Source organism: Poecilia mexicana, unplaced genomic scaffold, assembly GCF_051168715.1.
Source record: "Poecilia mexicana isolate PSO_F unplaced genomic scaffold, ASM5116871v1 scaffold_4, whole genome shotgun sequence".
NCBI classification, from domain to species: domain Eukaryota; kingdom Metazoa; phylum Chordata; class Actinopteri; order Cyprinodontiformes; family Poeciliidae; genus Poecilia; species Poecilia mexicana.
Window position 1 is genome coordinate 9,657,640 of NW_028263373.1, and position 19,032 is coordinate 9,676,671.

Here is a 19,032-nt window from a genome sequence, read left to right on the forward strand (position 1 = left end):
AAAGCTTTAATTTGAAGAGAGATCTTTAGCATCTTTATTCTCGCAATGCTGTTGTGAATGAGGGTTCCTTTAAGTCCCCGTTCTGTGTTTCAGGGCATTTGTTTACCCAGAACGTTGACGGGCCCACAACAGCACGTCAACAGGTTTGATCTTTTCAGCATAGCAGGACCAAAGGGGGAACCACAAACGGTTTGGATGGTTTTAATGGCAGGAAATTAGTCAAAACGGAAGGAATGAAGAAAGGCAATAATAAAAAAAAACAAAAAAAACCAAACATGTGGTCTACCTGTGAGCAAGATGATGAATCTGAGTAGAATGCTGGACTGCTTCAGCAAAAAGTCACAACAGACTCAAAGAGGTCAACTTTAGAGGAGCTGCAGAAGTTCTTCGCTGAGGAACAGGATAATTATTATTCCACGTTTTCTAGATACTGATTGGCTCTCAGATTGCAGTCATTTTACCATATTTGTAGCATTACATGCAATGGCAAACTTTAACATATCAATGTAAAATAAGTACCGTTGTTTAAACCAGGATATATTTTGCCAACGATTCATCAGTTAGTGTAAAGACTTTTGATGAACGAGTGTCTGTATGATGACACCGAGCTATTGTATGTTAATCTGTGGGAAATAACTGGTGGTATATTCGCTGTATGTCTATAAATATATATAAACATATATGGCTCGTGATCAGTAATCCAGATGAAGAAATAAAGTGCAACATGCAGTCAGGATGTGGGTGTTGCATGCAGACCCACCACCACAAAGGTTTCTGAGCTTTTGTTTTCCACATTGTCAATTAAACATCCTGAAATAGATCAGCTCAGTAGTACTGAGTAACACAGCAAAGTACTCCTGAAGTGCACCTTTTTATTCTCTTTTCACCCTAGCATTACATACAGAAGAGGGGTAAATTTCCATCGCTCAGTGTTGGCCTTGCGGCAATATCGTCACGGACTCTCAGCTCTTGTTCTGTAATTTTCCACTTCTACAAGGGAACAAACTCATCACACACAAAATTCGTCAAGCCTGCTGTGGGCCTGTGTCTTTAAAAATCTGAGAGATATATTTTCTGTGCAAAAGAGAAAAGAAATCAAACTGTTGAAACCAGGCTGTATGTGGCCTGTGTGGTTACAGTGAGTCAGACTGAAAAATCTGCTGGAGTTTTCTATAAACACCTGATACAACACCCCAGCCAACCAACCCCAACACTCCCTGCAACGTCCCCCCTCCCCCTCCCACATGATCTGGACAGCCCCCAAGCTCGTAATACCACAAGATTCAGTGTAAACGGCACAAGACAGAGCTGGGACAATGCATTGTGGTTTTCAATTTTAGTGGCATTGTTTACTGCAGTTATGCCACTAGGAGGGGAAAGGGTGTTTTTTTTATGCCAGAGGTGATGGAGGACCTCAGTTTAAATATATTTTGTTTTACAGCAGTCAAAATTGTTAAAACGTAAAAAACAAACAAACATGTGCTTTAACCTATTATTTTTGCAAAGTGTGGAACTTCACACATGAAATGATCAGAAGTTATGAGGGATGCAAGTGATGAAGTTATGGATCCTGTACTAGATGATGAAAGTACCTTGCAAGCAATGGACCGAGAATCATCTTGTGGGCATCTTGTAGCAATGCAAACAGTACAGAAATGAAACACACTGCTGGAAAGCTAGCTATCACTGCCAGTGCGCATATAGTTTAGTGGCGAACACCTACACTACTGAAAACATGATGCTTGCTAACAACTGCTTTACATATTGACATGGAACCATGGAAAGTTGCATGGAAAAGTATCCACTTGACACCCGCAGTCTGTAATACATTTGATTTGGAGCTAACAAACACAAAGCAACGTCTAACTGTGAAGTCTAAGAAAAAAGGATGGAAGGTTTTCAAAAATGTCTGAACAAAAACGGGAAAAATGTGGCAATCACTTACATTCGGCCCACTGTGAGGGGAGATGTTAGAAGAACTTTTCACTGCCTTTATAACTGCAAGTCATTACTGGCATTGCTTTTCATTTAACATATTAAACAGTGATCCATGAGCCGTCCAAAGCTTGGGATTTTGTTTTATTACCTAATCCTATTTTAATCTTCACAACAGTGTCTGTCTTTGTCACTGTTTTATAAAAATTCCTTGAGGAAAAATAGTTAAAAAAAACAGCATATGTCTTTTGTTTCTTGTTTAAAATATGCTCTATTTTATGTTGATCTATTTACTAAAGAACTTTACGAGTTGTTGCTGAATAGTGCCAAGATGTCAGTCTGTTCAAACTCAACAATTTTGCAAAGGTCAATATTAAGAATGGCTGCATGCTTACATGCTGTGTAGATCACATGTGTCAAACACAAGGCCCGGGGGCCAAATCTGGCTCGCTGTAGCTTTTTATGTGGCCCACTAGACTCCAAATTACATCAATAAGTCCTTTCAGTTTTTCACAAATCTGCAAAATCCACACAATATCAACAAATCTCCACATTTTTTCTAACTTTACCGCAAATTTTCTCAAAATTGGTCAAAAACACGGAGTTTAAGTGATTGCTGCCTCAGTCTTACTGGATGTTAAGTTATAGTCTGAAATTGATACGGCCAGTAATAAAAAAAGTCACATGTAACATCATATCATAAAAAATTTCTTACAGACATTTTTAAATTGGCGCCACAAAATCTGTGATTTTGTTTGCAAAAAAGAAAAAAAAAAAAAACGCCACTAAAACAATCACAAAATCCTGGTGAAATAGCTATTTATTGATATTTTAACAGTCTAATTGGTTTTATCAATATATTCTGACACAAACGGCCCTTTAAGAACATTCACATTTTTGATATGGCCCAAAATAAAAATGAGTTTGATGCTCCTGCTGTAGATGATGTAACCGACAGCAAGAAATGTAGCATATTGTTTTAGGTCAATCAAAAATGTGCACCAATGAGAGAAGCTACTGCTTGTAGTTTAATTCAAAGTAAAATTATACAGACTTGTCCATCTGTCATTTCAACATAGCATCAACATTTTGATTTTTTTTTTCTTTTTTCAGATTTTTGTTCCCTACATAGGAGATACATTATACTGGGACTTTTTCTTTTTATTTGCTTTGAAATAATCGCATCGTACTACATTCTGTTTTCTGAACTCCATACTATACTTATCCTTGCAGGGACGCTGGGCGCTGAATTCAATCTTAAATACAATTTTAAAAATAAAATCATTAAGTTTCAGCATACCAACAGTGAAGTGCATGAGAGCATTAAAGATTCCCTTCAAGTGAACTATAACTTGCCACATTATTTCATAAAATTTTTAACGCAGACCCATTAATATGCAAAAAAAAAGAAAAAAAAAGAAGAAAATGACAAAGAAAAAAAACCCCATCGGTGGCCAACAACTTTACAAGAACAATAACTAGGACAACGATCCATCCAGACTCATTTCAGCATCACTTGTTGCTTTAATCGTGGCCACAGCGCAACCGTATACCTCCCTGATCGGCTCCCACAGCGAAGTATGCGCACAGGCAGCGTGGTGACACGACGTGATTGGCTGGCCTCGCACAGGGAGGCTGAATGCGCAGCAGCAGCAGCGGAGTGTTTCACAGCTGCGCTCGAGTCTGAAGAGTTACAGGCGCAACTCTCTCCGGAGCGTTCACGCAGCACCCATAAAGTCGTTTTAAAAAGTGAAGTTTCTTATCAAAGTGGACTACTGTGTATGACGCTGCGCGCGCGCGCGAATGTGTGTGTGTGTGTGCGTGTGTGCGCGAAAGTACTCCAGACTTCTTGAAACTCGATCGGTCCAAATCATCCTCCAGGTGCCATCCTCTGGTTCAGGTCAGTGTCTCTGAAAATTGTTCGATATTCAGATTCAGGTGCTTCTTAGACTCTTAATAGAGTTAACCAAGTCTGATTTTGTCTGGATGTTTAAATAGAACCATTATGTTGTTTTAGGTATCTTAAAAAATAATAATAATATAAAAAAAAGACATTGGTTGTCTTTTATTGAAAAATAAATCGGAGGAAATGGTCAGGTTCACTGGCGTTATGGTGCGTTCACTGTCCTAGTTGAAAATGAATATCTCAAGTTGGACAGTATGAGGGTCTTACAGAACAGCCAGATGCAAACACAATTCAAAAATAAATAAATTTATTATGACTTTTTTTTAAAAATCATTAAGTGTGTTTGTGTTTTCCAATGGTTTTTTTTTTTGTTTTTTTTTTTTGCTTAAATTGTAATTTTAGAGGAAATGCTTGGAAATGCTTATTTTCATCTATGAACCACTTATTCCTCTATTAGAAAGTGGAGTTGTTTACAATCTCTGTGAATGACTATTTTTCCTTCAACTCCATCAGCGCCATGTTCACCACGAAGAGCCCTAAAGTGTCTGAGTCGGCTGACTCCTGTCAGCCCTCCTCCTCCTCCTCCTCTTCCTCCTCCTCCTCGGTGGAGAGCAGTCGATTCCTGGAGTCCGGTCCGGACCCGGGGCTGGTCCCCGTGACGCGGCCCTCGCTGCTGGCACGACGCCTGGTGCGTTTGCGGGCATGTCGAAGTCACCTGAGTCCCGTCAGACGCCGCAAGAGGGAGATGATCCCCGCCGATAAGAAAGATGCCACCTACTGGGATAAGAGGCGCAAGAACAACGAGGCAGCCAAGCGGTCCCGGGAGAAGCGGAGGATCAATGACCTGCTGATGGAGGGCCAGCTGCTGGCCCTGAGTGAGGAGAACGCCCAGCTGCGGGCTCAGGTCCTTAACCTGCAGTACCACACTAACCTGAGTTTGGAACAAGGCAAAGCTGTTCCTTCCTGTGCAGCATCCTCTACATCCGTGCTAGCTTCCACTCTGTCTTTGTCTCCGCACACTCCTGCCTTTCTACAGGCGGGACTCTGGCGCAATGGTGGGAGCAGCTCAGCTGCTGTTTCTGTTGTGAGGCAACAAGAAACAGTGGCGCACCCCTTAGAGGGCAAGATTCCTTGTTTTAGCCCCGTTTTTAACCCACTAAGTCATCATTACTTTGTCGCACAAGGCCCCGTGCCTCTGCCAGGCGCCAGAGTCCTCTCCCATGGAGGACCTGCGGGGGTCTGCAGGCCAGCAGAGGGGGACGCAGACGCCCAGCGGCAGGTCACCTCCAGCAGCAACGACGTCTCCATTTCTACCGACGCTCCTCCCCAGCCACTCTCCGCCTTGGCATCGCTTCTGCCCCCTTTCGACCCACTCCACCATGCCCCCACCGTCCCATATCCGCACCAGAACTGGGTAGTACCCCGTCTCAATCACCCGGCGATGTGGCGCTCCTCATACCTGCAGAGGCCCAGCGTCTACCCCGGCCGGCCCGGTCACATACACGGGAGGCAGGGCCAGAGCGTCGGCGTGGAGGAACAACTCCAGAAGGGATTCATGAGCCGACTCAACACGGAGCAATGAGAAACACCCAGGAGGCTGCAGTAAGAGTGGATACCTGCAGCTCAACTTGACAAAAAAAAAAAAAAAAAAAAAAAGATTTAAAAGCGACAAAGACAACCGGCATGAATATTTTCCGGTTTCCGGTGCACAAATTCCCGTACGGGATACTGTACTACATTGAAAGATTTAGTGTGTGCATGTTTCTCTAAGATAAAAAAAACACATTAGCTCTGATTTTCTCAGGTTTCACGGATTTATGTTACCCGTTGCGCTCCTGTTCTGGTGCTATTCAATTTTACACAACCGATTTATAACATTAATTAAAAATAAACATGAGGCATTCTGATCTGTTTTGGTTGAATTAAAACGAAAAATTGTCGCTTCATTTGCTTGTAGAGGGGTTATTTGATTTATTTACATTTCATTTTATTTTATTAACCCTTTTTTCTGTGGTGAGGAAAAAAAAAAAAAAAACTTCGCTATATTGCGCCAGTGAAACTGGATGTTTGTTGGTGTTCCCCTTTATCCCCACTGCGTGTTTCCCCCGCACGATTTGATTCACTGGAAAACCAAACCCTCAACCGTTCAGCCCAACAGTTTAACGATCAAACCTTCCACCCCTGGGTAATAACTTTCCTCATGTAAGCAGGGAAACGCAATTAAGCCATCAAAAACTCAGATATTGTAGTAACTAGTGAGAAAAGAAAGTGACAACAATGAAAAAAAAATTAAAACAAAAAAGAAAAGAAAAAATGAAGTAATGTCATTTCTTTCCATTTCTAACATGATCATGTTGAATTTTAATATGAACATCTATCTAATGAGAATTAAACTCTCCGCCCTCTTGATTAAGTTGGGATCTTGTGTTTGTATCTTCATCGTATGGCATTGACAAAAAGTAGTTTATTCAAGTGTACTTACAAGTAAGCTTATTTTATACCAAAAAACGAGGTAGTGTACTTGAAGTTTGCTTTCATAAATTATATTTTATTTACTGAAGAACACCTGGCTTACACTGAAAAGCACGAAAAGAAGTCTAAGACTTACCTCGTACTTTAATACTAAAGTTTGCATTTGTACTATTGGCAACTTTTTAATCATTTTCCCCACAAATTACTGATACTTAAAATGTCTTGGTCCATTATGTAATAACGTTCAGGGTTGCAGAATGTGTTTTTCTCCACGCAGCGAGGTTTGATTTGAGGCATCCCGTTATAAACTTACATGTTTGAGGTCATGTGTGCTGGAGGTTAAAGGTTTACAGTAAACAGTATGTGTAATAATTTAATTGTCTTAAAATATGCTCAGGACTTTTGACTTGATGGAGTTCTGGTTAAGTTTCAACAAGAACACATTTTGGTGACTGAATGCAAATCATGTAAAGTAAAATGTGAAACACATATAGCACACAAGACGAGTGTACTTGAATGCATAACTTGGTAAGCTTAAAAAAATCTTATAGCAGTAAACTTAAAGTATACATTTTTATACATTTTAAAATGTCTCAATTTAGTGAAAAGAATTGTTAAATTAGTAGATTTTCTAGTACACTTCATGCTTGCTATGCTTATACTGAAGTATACGTCATAAAATGAACTTAAAGTACTTTTTGCTAACATGATTTTTCGTTGCTGTTTTGGGAAAGTTAATCTATTTTCTCAAAACACTGCACAACATCAAAGCATTTCATTAGTTTCTAAATCAAATATGACAAGAAAAGGAAGGTCCAAAAACAACTTATTGACATTAATCATCGATCACTTTCTGCGGAATCCAACTTTGGCATGAAATAGCGACGAAAGTTCCAGCAGAGGGCGCTCCAACACAAATAGTGACAAGCTGATCGTCCTGTGACAATCTTACTATGGAAGCGTTGCAAAGCTAATGATTAAACCACTTGAGTTTTCAGTATCATGGTTTTTACATTTCCAGACTCATTTAGGTTTGAAGATAAATGAATGAAACTAATTTGAATAATCTGAGTCAAATTCCCAAACTTGTTGAAGCAACCTGTTCCATTTGAAATTACAAAAATTATAAATGTAATTTTCTCACATAACATCTATGTACAAGCCATAGAGTTTCAATCCTCTCACTATAATTTGCTAAAAGATTGAAACTGAAAAATATGTTTTATGAAAGTATTTATTATTTTAGCTACTCTAATACCTCACTTAGATTCACTATCATGGTTATCCTTTGGTTTGAGTTATTTTCTAAGTATTATCACTGTGCACAGTCTACATAAAAGAGAAAACGAGAACGGATTTTACAGATTGTTGTTCTTCCATATCTATACGTTTCACTTCATCCTAAATCTTAAATCTGAAACAACCAAAACAATGAACCGTCTCCATGCCAAGTGATTGTTTACATTGTTGGCAAGTTGAATTTCACGTGAAACCTGCAGTACTGTCTATACGTAGATATAAGGAGAGAATGAAAGACTAAGGTCACTGCATGTTCAAAGTGTTAAACCTCTAGCTTCTGCAGCGAGTTGTCCTCTTGTCACAGCTGAGCCTCTAAAGTAAGCAAAGTGTGCTGCGAAAAGCAGAAGCAAACTTGCAAACATGTACTGTCATCTTCGCTGATAACTCCCTACGACTTCTGTATTTTCGGTGAATCTGAGGCTAACAAGATATTTAAAACTACAGTAAAAAAGCATCGCTTAAGTTTTTTTTCTCTCCTCCCCATTGTGCTTCAGTAAGTCAGTCCCGTGGTTTGTTCCCCACACCGTCTCTTTTACTGCTGCATCTGACACGACTCTAGAGGTTTTTATTTTAAAAGAGAGACGAATCAGGTCAGAATCTGAAGTGTGAAGTTATCAGACAGAGCTTCTAAATTAACATGAACACAGCTGCACTTTACAGAGCGATGAGACAACGTGCTTATCTGAAGAGTAACGTAATATTGAACTCATGCAGTTTTCTCTTACAATACATGAACTGTATCTGAAAATCAGCAGCAGTGTTGCAGAGGGAAGACCCCCATGTGTTGGCAAGCCACTGATACCACAACACATTTATGATCAAGGGGGGAGTCAGTTGCTTTTCATTTGACAACAGAGGTGGACAGGCAGACTTAAATACAGGAAAACAAGACAAAGGCAAAGAGAAAGCAAAGAAAGAGGTGAGAAGCGAGCGGCTGCGATATCCCCTCAGGTTCTCATGAGCATTTTCACCTGAGAGCTAGAGTTTCACCAGCAGAGTTAGGGGGTCTAACTTAGACTTTCATGCTTAGCGAGACCACGACTCTGCCACGGGTTCACCAGCAGCTTGGGCTCACTGGAGTTTGGAGTCTGAAGGTAAGGCCACTGTTCTGCTCATGTAAGGCACACATTTGGGGAAGGAAATGGTTAAAGTGTCAGTGACTAAATAATCAGATGTTTTTATGTGTTTGTGAGCATTAAATAGTGGTGATTGCATCTCACTCTATTGACACAAGGTGAGAAAACCCGAGTCAGCTCAGCAAATTGAAAATTAGTTCTTTTTCATGTTCAGTCAAAAGTGGTTTTAAGTGGGTCAAGTTACTCATAACAATGGATCTTCAAAATAAAAATGGATTTTCTTATGTTAATGTGTTACATAAAAGTGACTATTCATTATTCAAGTGCTCTCAAGAAAGGAAGTGTCTCTGTGCTTAACAAAAAAAGATTACGCATAAGCGACGTGTTTGTTTTTAAGTAAATAAAACAATAACACAGAGACGTTTTGTTTAGTTTTGAATTATTTAACCTGTTTCTTTTTTTTTTTTTTTACCAACTTTCTCGAAAAGTGCTTAGAAGAATGTAATAATTTTTACAAAACTTTTATAACGGTACAGAGTGGATCTTTCAGATGCATTCGGTGACGATCGTTTGAATTTCAACAAAACATAATCTCCGTCTGCAAAATTTCCCTTATATTGTTTCATGTAGTGATAAAAAAGTGAAAACAATGTCAATGTAGTAGTAATTTAATTTACTATACAATAGTGTGTGAATAAATTATTGATTAAAGAGTTAACAAATGACTGCTGATAGCGTATTAATTACTGCATCAGTGTAGTGGATAGTGCATTTATTTCCTGATTAATTAACTCGCTGCTGCATGTAGAGCAGTCAATTTTTTTTAAAAATGTGACATTGTTTGAGGTGTATTAAACAAGTACTGATTCCTGATCACCAACTTAAATTAGTCTGTGCGACGTTTTCAAGTGCACTTCCTTATGAAGTCTAAACGTTCAACTCTGGAATGCAGTGAAATACAGAAAAAGATGAAAATCAGTGACTTAGACAAGATGGTATTTACAGTATTGCAATGCAATAAGCAGGAAGCTGCAACATTCACATGTTGTTAATATATTTTTGCGCTTCAGTGGCACATCCGTTATGTAAGACCCTGCAGAAAGGCTCGTCTCAATGTGGCAGCGTTATAGATAAAAAAAAAAAAACATTTCAAATGGGAAATCTCAACTCCTACGGTTTGTCAGTGATTCATAAAGTACTTTTACTGATATCCACATGTGTGGTCTTAATTTCCTATCTACTCTGACAATAAAACTGAATTTAGCAAATGTTAAACCTACTCTCTGTCTTCCTGATTGGCAAACATAAATATTTAGTGTTTAAGTGTTCTTTATTTTGTACTGTTTCAGAATACTTTTGAATTTTATTTAGCTCTTATAGTCTATGAATAATGCATGTAAAAGTAAAAAAGAAGCTTTTGTGTTTATTTACTGATAAAAATGCGGAACTTATTCAAAAGCGAACTTTGTACCTGCTTCACAAGTTGCAGTCAAGCCTTTTCTGAAACAGTCCAAAAATTACCTAAAGCTTTCTTTTCACATCATGTCACCATAAACAAGCATGCCACATAGATAATCTGTTTGACTACATGCAGCTTTGCTCTACATAAAAAATATCTAGACATGGCATAAAAATTGTTTGATTGGTTTTAGGGTCTGCATCTAGCATCAAAGTGGGCAAGTTGCACTTGTTAGATATGAAGCTGTTCGTATGACCTATAACCTTTTGGATGATTTGTATGGATTCCTGAGTATGGACAGGTGTGTGTGTGTGTGTGTGTGGGTGTGTGTGTGTGTGGGTGTGTGTGTGTGTGTGTGTGTGTGTGTGTGTGTTTGTGTAGTCGTTCCTTCATCTAAATTCAACAAGGAATACCTGTTGAGCAACCAGAGCAAAACAATAACATTGGATTTTAACAGCAAAGCCTGACCATGGGGGCAGTACTGTGGAGTAGGTATTCGTGAAAAATGTGTTAAATGAAATCAATTTGAATTGATTTATTTATGTCAAACAGGTTTTTAAAAACAAGAAAACAAGCAGGGAAGACGTGTATACATAACAGAGAATATCATAATTTGTTTACCACCATTTTTCCATTTGAAGAGGACCAGGAAGAAATGAACACATATTTACTACCCCTTATCTCAATTTAATGAAATATATTACCTACCAACTCAATATTTATCCAAAAAAAAAAATTAAAACCTTGTAATAATATCATGTGCCTGTTCAATATACTGTGCTAAAGAGCCAACAAATAAATTGCATTACATAAACAAAATAGTTAAAAACTAACTCATAACAAGACAAGAAAATCTACTGATAATAATAATAATAATAATAATAATAATAATAATAATAATAATAATAATAATAATAATAATAATAATAATAATAATAATAATAATAATAATGACAATTGTAAATAACAACCGGACATACAGCATCAGAAAAATTACCAACTCCTTGCCAGTGTACACCTGTACATTCTTCTAAATCTGTTATATAAGAAAAAATAAAGTTTAGAAAAGCAGAGAGGAAGAAAAATTATGATAACAGTGTTAGTAAGATAACAGTAATAAACTACCAATAAAGATAATAGTAACGCAGAAGGAAGTAAGGAAAAATCTCATATTTGTGTTTATTTCCTTCTTCCCTACACAACATGAGTAACATAGCTTTTATTTATTTTTTAGACTGGTTGATGTTTGGACATTGTTTTAGTTCCATACACAGCCCTACTCTCCATTGTTTGGCCCGAGCTACGGTCATACAAAATCTTTTCATAGTTGTTTGGACGCCACATATTTTGAAATTCAGTGTTCCCCTTAAGTTGTACCCACAGTTCCTGTCATTAAATACTTTCTGAAGATAAAGATGAGAAGAGCAGAAACCGTAAGAAAGCCTAAACCCACCCAGCAGGAAATAGCCGTCCACAGCAGCCTGGAATAAGAAAGACAGAGGAGGGGGCGAGCACTGCGCCATCAGGATTGTATTTATGCTATGTAGCTTACTCAGGCGTTCAAGGCTGTTCGTTTTACCCGTTTGCCGTCATCAGGGGAAGCTGGCTTTTGTGGTCCGATGAAACGGAGCGCATTCCCTGTGGATCAGTGATGGGCCTCTTGTCTTTAAAAGTAGATTAAAAACTCTTCTTGAATCTTTTAAGCCAGATTTGATAAACTGACTTGACTTTAATCTTCGTAAGTTAAAAGTTTTATGTTTGCCGTATTTGATGCTTCTACTTAAATAAGTGACCCTTCCTGCCAGTTTTACAGAATATTTATCCCACAGCATGACGGTACCCTCTCTGTGTTTCACCATCGGCGTAATCACAATACTCTTCATCTGGTTTGCTTTGGACACGCTGTACGTGTTGCTACAAATTAGATCAAACTTTATTAAATGAATTCTTTCTCTTTGTATGGTGTGCCATTCAGTTTATTTTTTCCAAATTTCATCTCTTGCGATTTTTTTAGCAGAATTTTGTTTAGCAACTTTGTCATCATTTCATCATCATTTTATAGTGAAGGCCGTTTGTGTCTGTTTATGAACTTTGAGTGTGTGGGCGCATGTGGCAAAGTTTTCATGGTTAATACCAAGGAAGCTGCAGTATTAAAGACAAATTAAGAATGTCCAGTTAGCATATGAGATAATTAGTTTGTAAAGTAGATTTTAAAAATAATTAGTCATCCTGTAATAACAACAACAAACTCTGACTGGTTTAAGAGCTGTAAAAAAGTTACTATCAAGGACAGCTGTTTTTTTTCTACATGTAAGATAAATCTGAATGTAAAATAAGTGGGATTAAGCTTTTACACACAACAAAAACCCCTGTTTTGTTAGAATATTTTGTGTAAACTGAAAAACAGGCCTGAAAAATGAAACTGAAAAACAAAGATTGCATACAGGTTTCCTCAAGGCTCCACTGTCAGGCCCCTTTTTACCCTACATTATAGATCATACATTCAATCTGTGCTGACATTTTCTCTCCTCTGTTGATTTGGAGATGTCAGTATTAGGTCAAAAATGCACTTAGGAGAGCAACGTAATAAGATCTTAGGAGTTGGATAATGCACATTTATAGAAGTGTTTAATAGATCATCAGGAAAACTGTAGTCGGTCTTGCTGACCGCTCTCACCCTTTAAATGCTGAGTTCCAGTTTCTGCCTTTGGCTCCGACGTCTCTGCATGAAAAGCAACATGTACAAGTACAAGGAACATGTATTCCTTTGTTCCTGTGGCAGTTTTTCTTTTTTAATCCAGGACAAGGTAGATAGAGGACTCATCCCTGACTGCTGGTTGAATCCATTTCATACATCATTGATGTTTGTAGCAACCGTCAGTCGACAATGATATACATTGCTGCGCTCTTCCATTTATATATTGTTTTATACTTGATGTCTTTTTGGTATGTTTGATTGTTCTTTTTTTACTTGTTAACTTTTGAAACTTTATCTATTAGTTTTTTTATGTCTTTTTATATCCACCTACTTGCTGTAACATTAATTGCCCACTAGGGACTTGAATAAATCTGAAATATGAAAACTTTACAAACCAAGGAAATAATTCATAGACATAACATTTGTGGATAAACGCTATTAGCCGTCGCCAGCGATGCCCGTAAACGAAGGGAACAAATCATTGAGGTCGAGCTGCGTGGAGTAATTCACTTGAATTTTACCGATGACGGTTGAAAACAAACGCACACAGGGCGTAATTAGGTGAAGAGCCGTTTCAAAGAGAGGGACTAATGCTTTTCTATGAGAGGTTATTTTAGCAACGACTGGCAGCTCGCAGAGCAACACAACAACAGATGGCGGACTGCATGAAAACAGATAGACGCCAAAAGAAGAAGTTTGAAAGTTCCTTACTAAAAAGCAGGGTGGCTATAATTAGTCAATAAGAAACAGGTGCAGCAGGGGTGGTGAGCAGGCTCGACCTCAAGAGAGATTTCACTCAGGAACCCTTTTTTTTCTATATTCTCTTCATCTGTGTCTCCCTGAGTGATTATTGTTCTCGCTTTTCCTGTTGCTGCTTTTTAAATATACAACAGTCAGTGCCCCACACAAGTAGTGTGTATGCAGGTGTGCAGTATCTCACACACACAGGGTATGCAGTGTTGCTGGGCATAGGTTTGAATATTTTTAACCCGATGTGTTTTCTCGCTACCACACACAGGGTGCTTGACTGGGCCCCTTTTAAACTCTGAGCTTTGATGCATCTGCCACTGCGTTACACTTGCATGCAAATTCACAACAAGAAGGTGAGCAAAACGGCCAAGAAAGCAAAACTGAAATAATTTTAAGAAAAACGTAGTTTGAAAATAAACACTGCCTTTCAATTTGAAGTAGCACTTTGCTATACTTTCTTCCCAAGAGAGCGCCTATGTGTGACATCCTGAGTGACAGCTTCCATCAAGAAGTGTCACATTTAGCTGCAAGCACAAAATGAGACCATGATGTTAGATTGAAATGACTTTATAAGTATAAAGGTGTGAGAAAAGCAGATAGGCTAAAAGGTACATGTGTAACGGTGTTGTATGAAGAAATATTTATGTGATCGCACGCAAGGGAGTGTGAACTCTGTGGTTTTAACATGTCTACTCATCTTGCAAGGTTTCCCTCGAAGCCACACCTGAATTTATGTTAATGACCAAGAATTTGCAAGAAATTGGTATTATTTTCTTCTTAAGGGTCAACCTGAAACCTATAAAATCCCACTGACAAGCAGAAAGCAGGCTACAAAGCTTTGTGAAAGACCATGGAAATATAAGGAGAGATCAAGTAAGAATTAAAAAAAAAATGTGCAGGCATACCTAAGATATTTTCTTAACTGGGTCTGCTCCTATGGTCAAACTCAGCAATCACACTATTTCATATGCAGTTTTCTGGATTCCTCAAAAACTTTGTGGCTACTGGAAGTGGATTGTATGTGTCTTGTTTGGCAATCCTACTTTGTGTCCATTGTTCATAAATTTGAGTAAATGAAGATTTCATGCAGGACTCCTAAAACCTCTGTTGTCGGGCCCCTTTTGTTCACCAGCTGATGTTGTGGAGTAATAAACGTCTCTTACAATATGTTAATCCCATGCAACCTTTTCTAATTGTTTCACCACGTAATGCGACCTTTGCATCTCGCAAATGTTTTGTTTCAGGTTTGAAGGCGTGACGCGCTTCAACAATCCTAAAATGCTTTAATTACTTCTTTAGAATAACTCCGACTTTAATGTTGGTCACAAGTGATGCAGCCAGAATTACGATAAACCTTTGACACTTGGAAAGTAGAAGTAAGGAAAGAAGTAGTTTCTGTTTCCTGTCACATTTTTTCAAGTGGTCTAGACAGGTAGGAGGTGAGAATGGGTCAGGGTAGCAGAAGAGGTTGATTTTGAGTGACAGAGCTTAGGTACAGCGACTGCACCTCCGTAGTGGTGGCAGGTGTTAAGAGCTGAAAAAACGTCAGCTCTGTTCTACTTTAAGAATAAGCATGCACAGTTTTGAAGGTTTTTGTAGAATGAGATTCTGTGGAACTAATTGAATTAGAAGATAAACCGCAGTACACTTCTAAATTCATGGTGAGTTTATTTTCTCAACCTATTAAGGTTTTGTCTATAAAAATATGAATTCTTTTTTTATTTATTTACCAATGTCTGTCATAACATTACGAGACACAGTGGTGGTTTTTAATATGGACATGGTGGCATACCACTAACTGCAGCATTCAAATGAACTGATCTTTTTATTTTCTGTTGTTTATTTGGGTGACTCGTCAGTAAGAGGTAGACATTTGTCTTGTGCATGCTGTGGGAAAATACTGCTGCAGATGCTGAAGCTTGAATCTGATTCATAATCTTGATTTCAGCAAAACCAAAGAGCTTTTTCTGCATAATCGCATCTGTAGTTTATTGTGCTGTAGTTCTAAATCTAAGATATGCCGACACCTCCAACTTCTGGTGCATAATCCTGCACCTAAACGCAATGAGGTCATTTTCACACTCAATAATTTTGGTGCACATAGATTATTGTTCAAGCAGCTGGTCGATTGCATGTATTTCTGCACTAAAATGCACAAAGTTAAAATGTAAGAGGGCACTGAAGGCACTTTATAATCTCTTATCAATTTCTTATCAAAACTTATCAGGAAGTTTTTGTAAAATTCTTCCTAAGCTTAGTTTCTTAAATGTTGATGATCTCATGGGGGAGGCATGATAAACAAAGTACTGGATGATTTCCATGAGTAGAGAATTATCAGAGCTTTCAGCAGATTGTCGTAGAGAACAATATTATCACAGTTTGGTCAGACAGCTCTGTCAGCCATGGGTGGTGAGTGTTGAAACATGTCTGTTGGTTATTGATGCCAGGGAAAGTCCGACTGATAATTATTTTAAAAACCGGCTGAAGATGTGGCTTGTGTCCACCCAAATATGGGAACATAGTCAGTAAAACTTACTTTGTGTGCATAGTGTGTGTGTTTGTCTGTGTGTATTTGTTTTTATGGGAGGTTTGGTTACAATATACTTTGTAAAATTGTGGTATTGTGTGTATGTGAAGTTTATCTATGGAACTTGACAAGTAGCTTGGAGTATTGTCTTTATTCTATTTTCTAGATAGCATAAAATATCTTGATGTTTTCTTCCTTTATCTGTCATCTTCCTTGTTTGTTCTTTTTAATATTAAGTTATTCAGCCGAGGCCAGATGGCACACCTGGCAGGGGGGACAAACAATGGAAATCAGCCTCAGCTGTAATTGGGTCCACTGACATTTGTGCTGTTCAAAATAGCCATGAATGCACAATGTTCCTCTCAACCAAGAAAATTTTAAAAAATCAAATAAACAAATGTCTTCAATAAAATGTCTTTACAGAGACATGATAGGAATTTTGACAAAAGTAACTGAGAAGGCAGTTTCTGTTTAAATTTACTTTTTTAAATACCAAAACCTTTAATCTTCCCACCTTTTTTTGACCACATTACAGCACAGAGACTGATCTGTTTTAAATTGTGTGAAAATCCCCTCTGTCAAAAACATCAGCTTTGGTTTTACAGAAAGTTGATCATGACATTTTAATAAAGGGTGTGCGACACTGGGAATTTTGGTGTTGATCCGATACCAAGTAAATACAGGACTAGAATCGCTGATACCAAAACCGATACAATGCTTTTTATTGATATATCACTGAATAATTATCATTGATTATTTGACTTCAGTTAGTTGATTATGATTATGACAAAAATACAGGACAAAGATTTGAGGAAAATAAAAGTGTTTCTTTTATTATTATTAACTAACTACAATATAACACAATGTAACAGAATATATAATAATTTCGTTATTACACAATTTTTTATCAGGATTCCCAAGTCTGCAATTGCAATCTGCAGGAAACCAAAACAGAAATACCATATTCCCTTCTATATATAATCAAATTTATTGATATAACACATTTAAGAACAACAAACAATAACTCCAACTTAAAACAAAACACAAACACAGTACAACACAGATCAAAGAAAAGCAAAAATAATCATAAAAGAAACTCAACAAATTAATATCTTACTGTATTAAAAGCCAGTGAGTACAAAAGCATTGTCATATTCAGCAATATCAATATTTGAAATTTGAGGTATATCTTTATTTGTCATATTATGTGTATATATTTTTTCTGACACAAGACCGTCTTCGATTAGACAAATTGTTTTCAGTTCCCATTTTGTCAAGTTACAAGGTAAAGTTACTGTTTTCTGCAGAAAAGACTTTGTCACGGGACTGGGTGCGGTTTGTGGGAGGAGGGCCAACATAGAGGCTTATCCGGAGCGCCAGCTTACTTTGACATTTCTATCACGTAGCTCTCTAGGATTTTTTTGTGACAAATTTGTGCATCTCTGCAAGTAATTATTTCTTTTTTTTCTTTTCTTTTAGGTCATTTCTTTGTGTTTCTTTTACATTAAGCATGGAGTCCCTTTCCCTCCCTTTCCAAAGAGGTGAAGACAGCACAGTTTTCCACGGTGAAAGTGACCTGGTGCGTAAAGGACCTCGCCGCAAGAGGGAATTCATACCCGAGGAAAAGAAGGACGCCCTCTATTGGGAGAAGCGTCGCAAGAACAACGAGGCAGCCAAGCGGTCACGGGAGAAGAGGAAGTTAAATGACTATGCGCTGGAGTCTCACCTCATGGCTCTGAAAGAAGAAAACACCAGGCTTAGTGCTGAATTGATGGCCATCAAGCTACATTTTGGCCTGGCTCAGTCCACGGCATACACAGGTCGCCAAAGCAACCAACTGCAGCACCACTCCCACAGCAGCGTCCAACCCAGCACCTATAACCAATCCCTGCAGGGGAATCCCTACTGGAGCACCAGAGACTCTTCCTCTGTGGCCAATCACCAGTCTTCTTACCCATTTTTAATCCCTGCATATGCCCTTCACACAATGAGGGGCTATTCTTACCTAAACGGATCGGGCACGAGTGGATCTGGTGTCCTAGCACCTCTTGTTCTTCCTCGAAATCTGCTGCCACCCTATCCTGCCTGTCCTGGGGCTCCTCTCCCGAAGCCCTACCCCACCAGAGCCACTTCTGACGAAGAAGAGGAGCAGCAAGTACCCGGGGTTCTGTACCGATCCGTCCCACATCACAGAACGAGCACAAGGAAAGACAAAAGTTCTCCACTAAGACAATACATCTCCGACTGACAAGAACCAATGGAGTATTTCACTTCTGTTGCACCTACTTGTCACCGAGTTTATTTAAAATTTCTGTCATTTGAAATGTTGCCAAAAAAAACGGTCCAATTTCTCCAAGCAGAAACAGAACAGCAGCCTTGGTGTAACAGCATTCAACATATCCGGCAGTGTGTGATCCAGTATGTTCTCCTGACTCACAATATTCAAGAAAAAGCCAATTCACACTACATAATGCCTCCCAAAAGTGTGTAAATGTTAAGATATGCTCATCATGCATCTTCAGCTTTGCAGTCTGTACGTGCTTTAGATTTAAAAATGTCTTTATAAATAGTTGTGGTTCGAGACATACCATAACTGCACATCACAGCATAAAATAAGCCGTGAACCATCTAAAGGAACTATCAGCTGGCCAAATTTATCCACGTAGCTTCAGCGTTAGCGTATCTGACATGTCTAAAGGTTGATCAAAACTGACGGCAGCGGTGTGTTCTTGGTTGTAAACAATAAAATATGATGACTGACAGCTTTGGTTTTCTTGTGTGGGCACATTTAGCCTTCTTTTCAAACCCCTTTACCACAGTGCGTTTGAATGTTTTAGTATTAAGATACGAACAGGAACGACCTTGTACTGTAAAGATTTAAATAAATGACGTTTAAAACTGTGAAATACA

General features: G+C 38.3%; 2 protein-coding genes across 2 annotated transcripts; both read left to right on the forward strand.

Moving 5' to 3' along the window:
- Positions 1-2,256: 2,256 nt before the first annotated feature.
- On the forward strand, positions 2,257-5,506 carry LOC106906572 (uncharacterized). The gene is made up of 2 exons (XM_014971900.2): positions 2,257-3,835; positions 4,355-5,506. Exon 2 carries the CDS (start codon positions 4,359-4,361, stop codon positions 5,421-5,423), a length of 1,065 nt encoding a protein of 354 aa, XP_014827386.2. The 5' UTR covers positions 2,257-3,835; positions 4,355-4,358; the 3' UTR covers positions 5,424-5,506.
- Positions 5,507-8,209: 2,703 nt separating this feature from the next.
- nfil3-4 (nuclear factor, interleukin 3 regulated, member 4) lies at positions 8,210-19,032 on the forward strand. Its single transcript, XM_014971899.2, has 2 exons — positions 8,210-8,706; positions 17,602-19,032. The coding sequence occupies exon 2, from the start codon at positions 17,633-17,635 to the stop codon at positions 18,368-18,370; it is 738 nt and encodes a 245-aa protein (XP_014827385.2). The 5' UTR covers positions 8,210-8,706; positions 17,602-17,632; the 3' UTR covers positions 18,371-19,032.